We start from the raw sequence: 14,714 nt of genomic DNA, 5'->3' as shown, positions 1-14,714 counted from the left end.
GCTGAACAAATGGACCATTAGATTGTCAGTTCTTAAGAATAAGGACTGAGTCTTAATCATCCATTTGTTCAACATATATTTGCTAGGTACTATACAAGGTAGTAGAAATAAGAGTGGGGTTTATACTCTTAAAGGGGAATTAGAAGAAGGGAAGAGGGAGTAGAAGGGAGGAAGGAGAGGAAGCAGCAGTAGCGGTGGTGATGGTGGTGGTGAGGGAGACCCTATTGTGGCCTGGCAAGCCTAAAATATTTACTGTAAGTCTCTTTACGGAAAACAGTTACTCTTCGATAAATTCTAGATGAAATTTTTAAAAATTAATAAAGTAAAATATCACAGTAGCACAGGTATTTTTAGTATCTTGGCGATAAGGATGACTTCTTAATAATACACCAACACCAACTACTTTAAGCACCTGCACTTGGATACCGAATTGACATTTCAAATTTAACATGTCCAAAACAGAACTACTGATTTTTATATCCCATCCCCCCCCCAATCTTATGTATCCTAAATTTTCCCTTTCTTAGTAAACGGCATTATCATTCACTTAGTTTCTCAGGCTTAAAACTGAGAAGTCATTCTTGATTATTTCTCTCTCTCCCACCTCACAATCTTCTCAAAATTTAAGTCTTGTGAACTCTATCTTCAATAAATATCCTAAGTCCCACCACTTTTCATCATCATCCCACTGCAAAACTTCTTAACTGGACCCCTAACCCTCACACTTGCCCTCCTAGTTCTCTACCTGTAGTCTAGATCTCCCCCTAGAACATGAGTAAAGCTTTGAAAATGTTAATTCAGACCACATACCTCTCCTGCAAAAAAGCTTCTAAAGGTTTCTGATCTCACCAAAAACACAATGGGAAACTAAAGTTTTGACTACACAAACATTAAAACCTTCTCAATAAACAACTATTAGTAAACAATAAACAATAAAAACAACTATTATATAACACTGTTCTGGAGGCTCTAGACAAAATTAGGTGAAAGAACAGAGTTAAGACTTAAAAATGAAGGAGTAAAAAAATTACTCGAAGACAATAAACTAAAAACAAATGAAAAATCAAAGACAATACTGAAGATAAACACAAAGACAACTGAGAAAAAAATTGTACAAACAGTAAGTGAACTTAAGGTGGCCTGCAACAAATTCACACACAAAAATCCTTACTCCACATAAACAACTCATCAGAAAACAAAAGAGTGCATTTATGATACCTAACAAAGAAAATCTCTAGGAACAACCTTATTTAAAAATTCCTAAAATTCAAATTCTAAATGAAAACATTAAATTGGAAAACACAACACTGGTCTTCTATAAATAAGAAGACAAATCCTGTTCTTGTATAGGCAATTTAATAAAATTTCAATTTTTCTATATCAATCCATAAATTTAACACAACCCCAACTTAAAAAGTATCCGAATTTTAATTTTTGAAAGAATGAGACACACTGATTCTAAAGTTTGTGTGGAAAAATAAACAACCGGGACAATTCTGAAAAGGAGTAATAATGAAGATGGAACATCTCTACAAGATATTAACTAAAAACTGTGAATCTACTTAGTTAGGATATGATATTGGTGAATGAATAGATCTGTAGAGTGAAAAAGAAAGCCCAGAAATAAATCCAAGTACATATGCCAATTTCCTCCATACAAAAATTCTACAAATTATCAAGAAAAGGACCATGTATATACATGAAAGGAAAATGAGGACAGGATTTGAGCAGGTCAGAGAAAAGATAATACAAATAAATGGCTTTCAAACACATGAAAAGAAGCTCAACCTTACTCATACTTACAAAAAAATGAAAAATACAACTAAGAGAATGGTTTCCACTTATCAGACTAGCAGAAATTAAATCTGATAATACACTGGGTTGGTAGGAATGTGGGAAAACTGGCACTTGGCTCACAGACATTGTAGGTGGGACCATAAATCAGTTCAGCCTCCACAGAGAGCATCATGGTTATTCTGACCAAAATCACAAAGGTACATACCTCGTAAACCAGCTTCTACTTCTAGAATTTTTTCCTACAGATTTCCTAAATGATGGATGTATAAACATTTTCCCTGCAACATCACTTATAGTGTTGTAAGGTAATGCTCAACATTAGGAAGTTAGTTAGATATATCACATCTTTCCAGAAGAAGAATATTATGCAGTTGTTACAAAGAATGAATTAACTCTCTATATATCGATACGGAGAATCTATAAGGTAGGTGAAAAAAGCATATTACAGGACAGTGTATTTAAGGTTTTAACACCTGCAGACAGTATTGCTTAGTGGTTAGAAGCTTGGTCAAGTAAAGAGTCTTGAGTGTCCTCAATGAAGCAAGTTGTTTAACCTGTCTATGCCTTAGTTTCATCATCTGTCAAAAGGCATCTAATGACAGTATCTACCTTACAAGGGCTCAAAAATTTTGCCTAAGATAATCAATTGTATAAATCAATAAACAAAAGAGAAAAGGAAAAAAAACAGGTGGTCTTAAAAAAAAATACGAATAATGAAGACAAAACTTTTGGAAATATTTCCTGCACATATGTGACAGGAAAAGAGTTGATATTTTCAAAATAAAGAACTTTCAAAAATAAATAAGAAAAATGACAAAAGAATACATGCAGATTATGAACAGAAAATTGCAAGTTAATACAAGTGGACGATACATAAATGAAAAGACACTCATCTTCAACAATAACCAAGGAAATAAAACTAAAATAGTGAGAGTGGCAAAGACTTGTCATGTAAGCAATGTGGGGATGTCTGAGAAAGTGGCATTCTTACACAGTGTGGGAGTATAAACTGATAGAGAGCCTTTTGTAAATGGATGTATTCTGATTAAAATGAATCAAATTTACTCTTAAGAATTTATATGAGTATACAATGGAACAGGTATACAAAGATGTTCCCTGCAGTTTTTTTTTTTACAGCTACCAACAACATAAATGTCAATAAAGATTAAATTATTTCTCTCTTTATGTATTCAACTTTTTAATGTATTTTCTCTTTTTTGATGGATTCATTTTAAATTAAGAACACAAATCACAGAATAGTATTTACATAATATAAATTATATACCTATGTATTTAATATAGCCATAGAAAGTCCTGGAAGGCCATTACCAAAATATCATATGAAATTAAAATATATAGGAATATTTTTGTCAGCAGTACCTAAAAATTTTTTTCTTTCTTTAAAATGACTTTTGCTTTACAATGATATGTTATCAGAAATATCAATTAATACATTTATATTTTGGAATAAAAGTTACATATTGGTTTATATAATGTAAGACTTCAACCAGCAAGACTATAAATAAATCAAGTTATTCTCAGTGAGTGTAACAGAAAAATTTTAAAAGATCCAGGAGAAAACCCACAAAACAGGGCTTTGTGAAATAAGGGTAGTAGCACAGATTTAAGACAGATAAAACTGTCACCTTAAGTTTATCTTTAGAATCCCTGAGCCTATGCTCATGGGGACAATCTTCCATTCTTTTCATTATTCCTGTGTTTCCTAACACAATCAGTAACCTCAAGAAAACAATCCTCCAAACTGTAACTAACTTCCCTTAATGAAGGCAATGACAAAAGTGCCAATGACAGTAAATAATGTAATCTAAAGAAAAATTAGACATTTGTTGGTATAGAGTTATTAGGTGTTATCAAATAGTCAATTATAGATTTTATATCAAATGGGTCTTTAAGAAATGAAACCAATAAGTACTCTACAATGACTACTTATTAATTCCATTGTGTTAAGTTACTAATTCAAAATATTCAATTCTATAAAAATCTACAATTAAGCAGAGACTGCCTCTCTACATACAGTCATAGTAACTAAAACTTGTTCTGCATTCTAAAAACAAGACTAAGATTCATATTTCTAGGATTCATCTTATTCAAAGTTCACTGTTCCTGCCAGTAATAAAGTTCTGGTAAACTTCATTTTTGCATGTTTAAGGAAATTTAACATATCCACATACAAGGAAACAATATAAAAAAAGTTCTATCTTATTTCATATAAATACTTGGATGTCTTTCTACCAACCTGTCCTTCCCTTGAAAATTTAAAGGGTGGTTTGTGTTTAATAACACTTGTTGCAAGCCTTAGGAGTCCTGTAAGCCCATCATCTTCTATATTACCATCTTGATGATCAAGGATCTCCCTGCTACAAAAAAGAATACAAGCAAAACAAGACAGTTCATAAAATTACGTTCTTTATCTTTTCTCAACAATATAACTGTCAATTTCACATCAAATTTTACCTTCGAATACAGTCAGCTAAATGTCGTGCCAAAGCATCCAGGTCGAGGAGTGTTGTCTTAATACAAAGAGAAAATACAAAATTCAAACACAGATTTTTATGTTCACTATTTCAGATACTATTAAAACAAAAAATCCTTTCCTTTTAAGTAACAAGAATTTGGTTCTCCGAATTCATTAACATGCCAATTAAATTATAAATAATATATAACTATTCTTTACTTATACATAATGTCAATAAAATTACACTTATAAGTACATCACTGATAGTCCTTCAAAAAAGAATCAATGAAATATTGGTAATAAATTATGAGAGTCATGGTAATTTAACGAGAAGACACTAGGTTTGACTTATTTTTTCTTTAACAATTTTACTGAGATGTAATTAACATACCATACAATTCACCAAGTTTCGTTTCTAATACTACTTTTAGAAATAAACTTAAATGCACAGTTCATTTCAGAGAGCTTTAATTCTCATTATAACTGAGCAACAAAATTAAAACAGATTTCATAAAACAGAACTTAATTTAAGAGGATTCCAGGGAATTTCCTGGTGGTCCAGTGGTGGTTAGGATTCCATGCTTTCACCGCCAAGGGTGCAGGCTCAATCCCTGGTGGAGGAACTAACATCCCACAAGCCACATGGTGTGGCCAAAAAAAAAAAAAAAAGAGGATTCTCAAATTCAGATCACTAAGTAGGAAAATTACTTTGACTAGCAAGCAAGAATGTTAGATTCATACTTTAAATAGGCAACCATAGGTTTAAAAAAAATCAGTGTCTATCTGGAATCAACATTTTATGGATAAAGTCAAATACATTAAGACATGTTCGGGGGGGGCGGAGGGAGGACTGGAATTGGTAGTAGATATAAGATACATAAGTACTAAGGAGGTAATGCACAACATGATAAATGTAATTAACACTGCTGTATGTTTACATATACATATATATAAAAGTTATTGAGGACTTCCCTGGTGGCACAGTGGTTAAGAATCCACCTGTCAATGCAGAGGACATGGGTTCCCGCCCTGGTCCGGCAAGATCTCACATGCTGTGGAGCAACTAAGCCTGTGTGCCACAACTATTGAGCCTGTGCTCTAGAGCCCACAAGCCACAACTACTGAAGCCCCGGAGCCTAGAGCCTGTGCTCCACAACAAGAGAAGCCACCACAATGAGAAGCCCGTGCACCACAACAAAGAGTAGCCCCAGCTCGCCACAACCAGAGAAAGCTCATGTGCAGCAACGAAGACCCAACGCAGCCAAAACATAAATAAATAAATAAATTAATTAATTAATTTAAAAAAAAAAGTTGTTGAGAGAGTACCCATCACAAGGAAAAAATATTTTTTTTCCATTTAATTTTATATCAATATGAGATGATGTTCACTATACTTATTGTGGTAATCATTTCATGATATGTGTAAGTCAAGTCATTATGCTATATACCTTAAACTTACACAGTGCTGTATGCCAATTATAACTCAATAAAACTGGAAGAAAAAATTAAAACGTGCTAAATATTAATTTTTATAATTATTTCTTAAATGAAAAGTAGAATAAGAATTCAGATGTAAACTGTTCCTTAAAAGTAGGACGTTCAAACACGATAGGATTCTTAAAATATAAAGTGTATATACTGGACTTTGATGGAAATACATGAAAAAAAAGTTGACAGAAAAGGTTTCCTAAATATTTAAATGTATCTTTCTCATGCATTTCTCATTTTTCTGAGATCAATTAGATGTACTTTAGCTTACTAAATTTATAAAAAGAAAAAATAAAAGTTTTTATGTGGCAAGTTTGTCTTTGAAATAAACTTGTTTTAAGTATTTCCTTGGATAGAAGTATCATTTTAGTCTCATATAAGAAAATTAGGAGATCAGCAAACTGACAGTGTTTCTTTAGCTTAAAGTAATTTCTATTTGAATTGCAACTTTATTTTACATTCTCAGAATCCACTTGCTGCTATAGAAAGCTGTATATTTAAAGTCTAAATTTGACATTCCAAATAAGATTTTATATCCACAAATTTTACAAGACACAGGAAACTACTTGTAAGTACCAAATGAAGACATTTCAACTAAGGTCAGAGTAAAAAGAAGAAAGAAATTAGAGCAGAACAAAAAGGTATGAATACAGTAGAAAAATTATGACATTTTCAACTCATTACAGATTGATAAAAATGTCCTTAATTATAACGACCTATAAATTCACGAACATACAAGTGCATAATTCATCTCTATTAACAAGTTAATGTATAACTTTCTGAACATACCTGACTAGCATCCTTTATATGTATGTTGTCAACTAATTTGCACAACAACCAAAAATATTCTTTACATCCAGGTTTTAACATTGGTTCTTCTCCATAATCATCTATCTATTAAAAAAAAATTTTAACTTGTGAAAATAGTTTAAAAGGGGAAAATAACTTAAAATTATAATACATTTTAAAAACTACAAGCTTTATAAAAAAAATTAAATCCCTACAAACTAAACAGTTTTCAAAATTTAACCCCCCAAAACGAAGAGAATACTCCTAGTGTCTGTAAAATTAGAACAACTATGTATGTAAGTGAATAATAAGAGAACTTTCAAAAAAACAGTACTCTGAAATTCCTTATAAGCTACTTCGAAAAGATATGAATAATGTATAATACTAAATAATGTAGTGCCAACTAAAAATTCAATGAAAATGTGGAAACAAAAGAAACCTACAGAAAATGAGTATATATAAATCTACCCACATACAATGGTCTATTATAATTTTGAAAGCTGAAAAATAAAGAACACATTACATTTCTTACACAGTCAATGACAGACGGTAAATATGGAGAAGAAAAACGTAAATTCTACAATGCATCATATTTCTGGGATTAGTAAAATTTACTTATTAATGGGCCCTGTATTTATTATGGGGTAGAAGTCTTTTATAAGGCTAGTGTTAGTGTATACATGGGAACAAGGAAGAAAACTGAAAATTCTGAGTATCATAAAGATAAAAATAAAACAACTGTGACTGAATAAGAAGAAAGCTACATTTATGATGTTTCTATCATTCAACTTATTAACACAAGGCTCAGAACCTAGTAAGGACAAATGTTATTTCCAAAACAATATCCATGAGAGATCCCACACAGCTGAACCCAAGGACAAAGAATCTATCCCTAGGTTAACATGGACACAATATGTCACAATGCTGCCACTTTAGGAACTATTACATATAACTACCATCCTCCTGGTGAAAACTACAGATAGTAAACAGGTAATCAAAATTACTTCCAAGGACAATACAATGATAAACTTGGGGCAAATGAAACGGCAGAAACAGAAATTGCTCCTGAACACAGTAAAATCTTACCCTAATAGGTTTGAGTGCTTGAGCATCTGGAAGAAATTTCAGCAATGTTGAGGCAGCCAGTAGCAGAAAAGAGCGATTGATTGAGTCTCCTCCATCCAGCCCTGACAGAGATAACTTATAAAGACCATTGCAAGATTCATGACGGACTGCAGTCTAAATGAAAAAGTTCCAAAGACAGTCTGAGTTAGTATTAAAAAGTTCATCTTAAGGTTAATATGTTGGCAGAAATAACATGTTAGATGGCTTCTTTAGTAACATGTTTTAAAACACAATGTCCTGATCACATACTCATGCATCTAAATAATACATGATCAAATGAAGTACCCCCAAAGTATACGGTAATATGTAAAAACATTTCAGAAATTGCCAATATGGTCATAAAAACAAACCAAGTAAATACAAGAACAGACAAATACAAAAAGGACTGAGAAGAGGATATTCATAATAATTTATTTACATGATTAAGTAACAGGAAAAATATTGGGTTGGCCAAAAGGTTCGTCTGGGTTTTTCTGTAAGATGTTATGGAAAAACCTGAACAAACTTTTTGGCCAACCCAGTATTTTCAGAACTAGAAGCAACTTGGAAAGTACTTAACCCAAAACATTTTATAGATTTTAGAATCTTGTCCACGTGTCACAATAGTTACCTGGAACAGAGCCAGAACAAGAACACATATGCATTCAATACAAAGCTAATAATATTAGAAAATGTTCTCTAATAAAATAAATGTTCTCTAAGATATGAATATCGTGGCTAAGTGTATTAGTGTGTTTATACTATTTCATTGAGGAATATGCTGTGAGTAACATCAAGATACGATTGGTGAAAATTATACTGACTTCAGTGTCAACACTGAAATCAAAAGGAAATATATTGTCTCTCTTGCATCTAAGGATACACTCAAATAGATACAAAAAATAAATGCTGAAATCCTTCTCAACCCTCAGGAAAAAAAACAATTAAAAAAACCCAAAACAAAAGAATCACTCTGTTAACAAATATTGCAGAAAAAGAAAATATGAATGCTACAAAATATTTAATGTTCACACTTAAGTGTACATAGCTCAAAACACTCTAGATCTTAAAGGATTATTAAGTACCTTCCAGGCAACAGGATATATTTATGGAATCATGTTCATTTGTTTCCATTAGCTCTTTTTATCATCGACGCTAATAATAAGAAAAAATATGAAGAGTAGTACAATCTTCAATCTTTAGCTTACCTCAGGAATAAGGAGAGTCAATTTCTTTAGCCAGTCTTGTAAATGATCACTGTCAGCAAGGCTAGATTTCACTAAAGAACAGCAATGAGCCCAACTCACCAAGAGCCACATTGAATAATGTGAAACTACAGAAAAATTGGAAAAAAAAATTACTATAAAGACTTGTGCATAATGAAAACAAAATGTTCATTATTAAAGATATTATATATAGATATAACCAGTCATCCAAATCTTTATTAAAAATTAACTTTGTGGGACCCTTACCTTCATGTCTAGACCTGTGATCAGACTGAGCTTTCAAAACTCTGCAAAGTAAAAACACACCACCAGCAGTAATTAAATTCAGCAACGAACTAAAAATAACTCAATTTCTTACTACATATCCTTTAACTTTCCCTGCCCCCCAAAAGATTAGATTTTATGAAAGCTGCTAATTTATTTTCCTATGGTCTTCATTTTTAATTTAAAGAATCACTGGCAAAATCTTATTATAACAAACATTAAATGAGTGTTTCAATTTAGTAAACAAAATGTGAGTGAATCCCATATTGAGTTAAGTGAACTCTCAAAAAGTGCTTAAAGATTCGGTTACTAAAGTGACGTGGCTTACAAAGAGAAAGGTTATAATGGTTTAGAGTCTAAACTTCAGATTCCTAAAAAAAAAAACACCCTTATGCAGTAGTCCTTGGCCTCCTGGAGTTTACAGCCTATCAGCGGAGATAAGATGAATATAAAACAAAAAAGTTAGGACATAAATATATCCTAGGAGCTAGCTGAGTAAAACAGCACATACTATTAGAAATGTGAGTTTAATCTTAATCTGTGGCATATGAAATATTCTTTCTGGCTCTAAATGTTATAGCGTCTATAATGACATTATATTCTACTCTAATAGAAAGATACGACTCACAAAAAGAAAAAAAAAACATACAATGACATAAAATGCCCTTCCTTTTGTATTGTTAATGTCAATTTTCATCAGGAATGGTTAAAAGCAAATTATTGAAAAGTAGAGAAAAATAACTAATTTAATTCTATATTACTTCACCTCTATTTTTTTCCCCTTGATACTTGTAGTAACTTCAATGGAAAATGTATTACCTCAATTTAAAGAAAACTAAACATTAAAAACTTTCTTTTTAATCACACCAGCATATAGGGATTTAGTATTCACCTTACAGATAACCTGTTTTTTAAAAAAAAGCACTAGGGCTTCCCTGGTGGCGCAGTGGTTGAGAATCCGCCTGCTGATGCAGGGGACGCGGGTTCGTGCCCCGGTCCAGGAAGATCCCACATGCTGCAGAGCAGCTGGGCCTGTGAGCCACTGCCGCTGCGCCTGCGCGTCCGGAGCCTGTGCTCCGCAATGGGAGAGGCCACAACAGTGAGAGGGCCACGTACCGCAAAAAAAAAAAAAAAAAAAAAAAAAAAAAAAAAAAAGCACTGATCTCTAGATACCTACTTTGTTATAATTAACAAAACACCTATGAAAATCTGAAAGAGCAAGACTCATCCGTATTACTGATTTAAAGTAAAAGGTACTAAAAAGTTAAAACTTATAAATCTAGTATTTGGCCATATTTCATGTTTAACTTTTATCATATTGGTTTAATATATTTAACTTTACCAAGAGCAACCTCCCAATCTACCTTTTAAATATGTAGCATTAGAAGATTTTGATAACAGGCAAAAAGTTCATTTTAGCTATCTTAATTGATACAAACCTCCCAGGACCATATAAACTGAAGGTGGAGGTTTATGAAAAGACAATGGTACAGGAACAGGAGTCAAAAAAACACAAAGATTGGGGGTGGGGGGTAGGGGGCCCTCACATTACAAAGACTGTAATGTGATCTTTAAGAATGGAACTGGTAGAATAGAAATAAGAACTGTCGCAGTGAACCAGCTTGAACAGCAGCAGCTGGTATCAAACTTGCATATTTTTCGTTGTGTGAGGTTAAGAGTCAAGTGAACATTTCTTAAATCTAAAGAAATAAAAGCAGACCAAAGCAGTCACTGAAATGCCTTGTTAATCAATATATTGTGGCGTGCGGGATAGTGAGGTATATAGAATGTGTGTTAGAACAGGGGTCCCCAACCCCCGGTCCACGGACCCATACCAGTCCGCATCCTGTTAGGAACCGGGCTGCACAGCAGGAGGTGAACAGAGAGCCGAGCAAAGCTTCATGTGGGGCTCCCCACTGCTCACATTACCGCCTGAACCAACCCCCCCCACACCCGTCTGTAGAAAAATTGTCCTCCATGAAAACGGTCCCTGGTGCCAAAAAGGTTGGGGACTGCTGTGTTAGAGGACAAGAAGAGTTAAGAATTATTTAACTGGAGAGTCACTGTTACTTGGCATATAAAATGTATTTTATCATACAAACCAAGGTCATGCTATAGCACTTTCTTTGTTTCCCCACATTATCCATTCATAAGTTTTATAAATAATGAGGTAAGGTGCCTGGCACTGATAATATAATGGTGAGCAAAATCAGATATAGTTCGTATAGAACTATACATCCAGTGGGGTAAAGCAGATGTTGATCGAGTTATGAATGTGAATTCAACTGAGACAGACACTAAAGAAAGATACATTAAACAAGAAATCTTAAAATAATCAAGTTACTTATATGCAACCATTGCTTATGAAGGTGACTTTTAAAAGCATCTAAAAACAGATAACTATTAGCCATAAGTAACGTTAAGCACTTTGAAATGTGTTTATATTAGCTTTGTAAATCAGTTAACAATGGCAAACTTCAGCCCAAAATAAACACCTACAGAATACAGGACTTGGAAATTAATTCTACACACTTTAACATAATTTATGTGATTATTTGAGGCATACACAGTCAGGTCCTCATGTATTAGCAAATATCATTTATACATTATTAAAATTTTGACCATTAAAAAAAAAGCCTCCAGTGTAGCCCAAATAAATGAAATCATATTACACGTTTAAACTATATTCTTATACACATATTTCCAGCTTTATCTATTGAGGGCCTAGAAGCAAGGAAACACCAGGAGCAATGATACTATATTTTGCAGGTTCCCCACCAAAAGGAACTAGGGCTTCTTAAAGAAATGCTGATTCAACAACTAAGGCAGGGAAACTGAAAGCCCAGAAGATCTTAAAATGACAGGCGGGGGGGAAAAAAAAGTACTCCTCCCCTCCACCCAGATAATGGGGACATAGCCAAAGGACACATGAACAAACTTGAAGATGTCAACTAAGGTATAATTTGAGCAAAGTGAATAGTAATAGTAATGAATTATATTGAATGAAAAACATCCAAATTGATACTAACTAAATAAAAGGAAGAGAAAGCTCTTCGTCACCACAGAATGTCAACTAATAAACATAAAATGAATGGTAAGAGTTAGAAAATCACTAGTTTGCAAACATTATACTAATATTTAATTCAAGCAAGAATCATCACTGAATTCTAAAAGTAAATGAATAAGTTTTATGAGAAGCAGGAAATTTAAACAGTTGCAAATTATCTTCCCATAGGTTACTTTTAATTAGAAAAATCAGAAACTTCATTGTAGAGAAACCTGGAGGAAACCAGATTAACTGACCAAAATTAATATTGCTAATAACAGGACAAACTGATATCACCGGGATGTACTGGGAAAGATATGTTACTTATGGAGTATTCCTGCTAAAACGTATAGTCTGAATCTGACTCTGAGGAACAATCAGGAAAACCTAAATTAAAAGGCTTTATAAAAGAATTGGCTTGTGATACTCAGAAATGTCTGTATCATGAAAGAAAGGCTAAGAAAGTATCCCCAATTAAAGGAAATGGAAGAAATATGACTACCAAATGCAGTACGTGATCCTGGACGAGGAAAAAAATTGCTATAAAAATATTAATGGGACAATTTGAGTATGGACTATATGTTAGATAATATTATATCAATGTTAAATTTTCTAAATTTGAGTATCTTACTATAGTTGTTAGGAAATTGTCCTTGGACTTAGGAGATACACATCAAACTATTTATCAGTAAGTGATCATAATGTCTGAACTCTTACAAGATTCAGGATATGTAAATAAATGTGTGCTTGGGGACACCCACAGAAAATGCGTGCTCACGATCATTCGATAAAAACTGGCAAAATGTTGATAACAATATGCAAATCCACGTGAATGATATGAGAGTTCACTAAAACACCCTAACAATTTTTCTGTTAGGTTTCAAATTTTTTTCAAATTAAAATTTTAAAACACTGTATTCTTACTCTAAATACATACAATCATAAATTATGTAAAAACTTCATACCTAGGAGCCAGATTATCATACGTATAAGCAACAGACATAAGTCGCTGAATCAAACTGGTTCCTTGGACAAGAACAAGAAATACCTTTAAAATAAAAACATTAAAAAAATCTATAAATACACTAAAACACAGAACTGTGTTTTAAACCAGACTCCAAATTACTTTGATTTTTATTTATAAAAGGATAGGAATATTCTAAAAATGGTTATTGGAAAATACTGTAAAAATATTAAATATTAGAAAACCAGATTTTTATAAAGAAACCTCAGAATAGCAACTTTAGAAAGAAAATATTAAAAATTTAGAAATACACAGGCAAATCCTTTCTATTTGATCCACAGATTATCTGCATGTCACCCAACAGAGTGAGAAAAATATTATGTATTACACACGGCAGTGGTTTTTTTGGGTGGTAGGTGAAGTAACCTTTTTCAGTTTTGAAATAAGAAAAAAAATGTCAAGCAGTGGCAGATTCCTCAACCACCCTGAAATAAACATAGAAAAGCAATATAATATACCATAGATACCAAACATGGATTCCAGATTAGAAACCTTGAGGTTCAACATTTAAGTTTGCTAACTTTCAAGCTGTATGACTCTAATAAATACTGAATTTCTAGGTCCTAGTTCTTCATCTATATAGTGGATAAAAATATTTGCTAACTTAATAAAGAATTACGGAATCCCTTCTGCAGGTCAGAACCCATTCTGGGCACTAATTTTATAAAAGCACTGTTCCCATCCTGGGGAAGTTAGTCCAGTGCAGCAGAAAACGTTGAAAGCACTGTAACACAAGTATATGCAATGTGCCAAATGAGCAACAGAAGGGAGCAGCAACTAAACCTGTGCCTGGCAAAATAAGAAGAGTTTTAAGAAAATCTATATTTAGGCTGGAATTGGAAGTTCAATTTGGATTCTGAACCTTCTAAAAGGCTATTAAAGGAGAACAAACAAAATAATGAATGATAGTAAATTATTAAAAGAATTAGTGTTCTTCCTTACTATTGGATGACTTTGTCTCCAGAATTAGGGTAACAAAAATTTCCCCCCAAATAGCTTAGATTTATCTTCTAAGCTCTAATTAAATATTATGATAAACAAATGAAAAATATATATATTGTATGCTCTTTTTCTAAACTATAAAAATGTAACATTGGCATACGCATAAGAAAAAATATGCACATAAAAAGATTAACACGTAGAGCTATTAATGGTAGTGACCTATATGACTTTGGGGAAGGTTCACTTGTGTGTATATATATATATATATATATATATATATATATATATATATTTGGCCACGCCACAGCTTGTGGGCTTTTAGCTCCCTTACCAGGGATCGAACCTGGGCCCTCGGCAATGAAAGCACAGAGTCCTGACCACTGGACTGCCAAAGAATTCCCTCACTTGTACATTCTAAATTGTTTTCAGTAATTATGTACTTGCATAAATTTGTTAAAAAAAAAAACTAGCCAATTATTTAAAAATGCCATATATGAGTATGTGTATTTTATTTCTCTATCAGTAACAACTCATTACTGTGGTGTTTCTGGAGCAGGT

At 32.7% G+C, this 14,714-nt stretch overlaps 1 protein-coding gene across 1 annotated transcript in view; it reads right to left on the bottom strand.

Moving 5' to 3' along the window:
• The window catches only part of USP34 (ubiquitin specific peptidase 34), a 235,931-nt gene that overhangs the window by 67,425 nt on the left and 153,792 nt on the right, over nt 1–14,714 (bottom strand). Inside the window, 7 exon segments of the mRNA XM_007464137.1 lie at nt 4,055–4,175; nt 4,273–4,328; nt 6,551–6,655; nt 7,637–7,789; nt 8,863–8,987; nt 9,127–9,167; nt 13,156–13,238. Of these exon segments, the coding sequence (XP_007464199.1) occupies nt 4,055–4,175; nt 4,273–4,328; nt 6,551–6,655; nt 7,637–7,789; nt 8,863–8,987; nt 9,127–9,167; nt 13,156–13,238 (684 nt within the window).

This window comes from Lipotes vexillifer, unplaced genomic scaffold (genome assembly GCF_000442215.2).
Source record: "Lipotes vexillifer unplaced genomic scaffold, Lipotes_vexillifer_v1.1 scaffold311, whole genome shotgun sequence".
NCBI lineage: Eukaryota > Metazoa > Chordata > Mammalia > Artiodactyla > Lipotidae > Lipotes > Lipotes vexillifer.
This window is presented reverse-complemented; position numbering and strand designations above follow the sequence as displayed.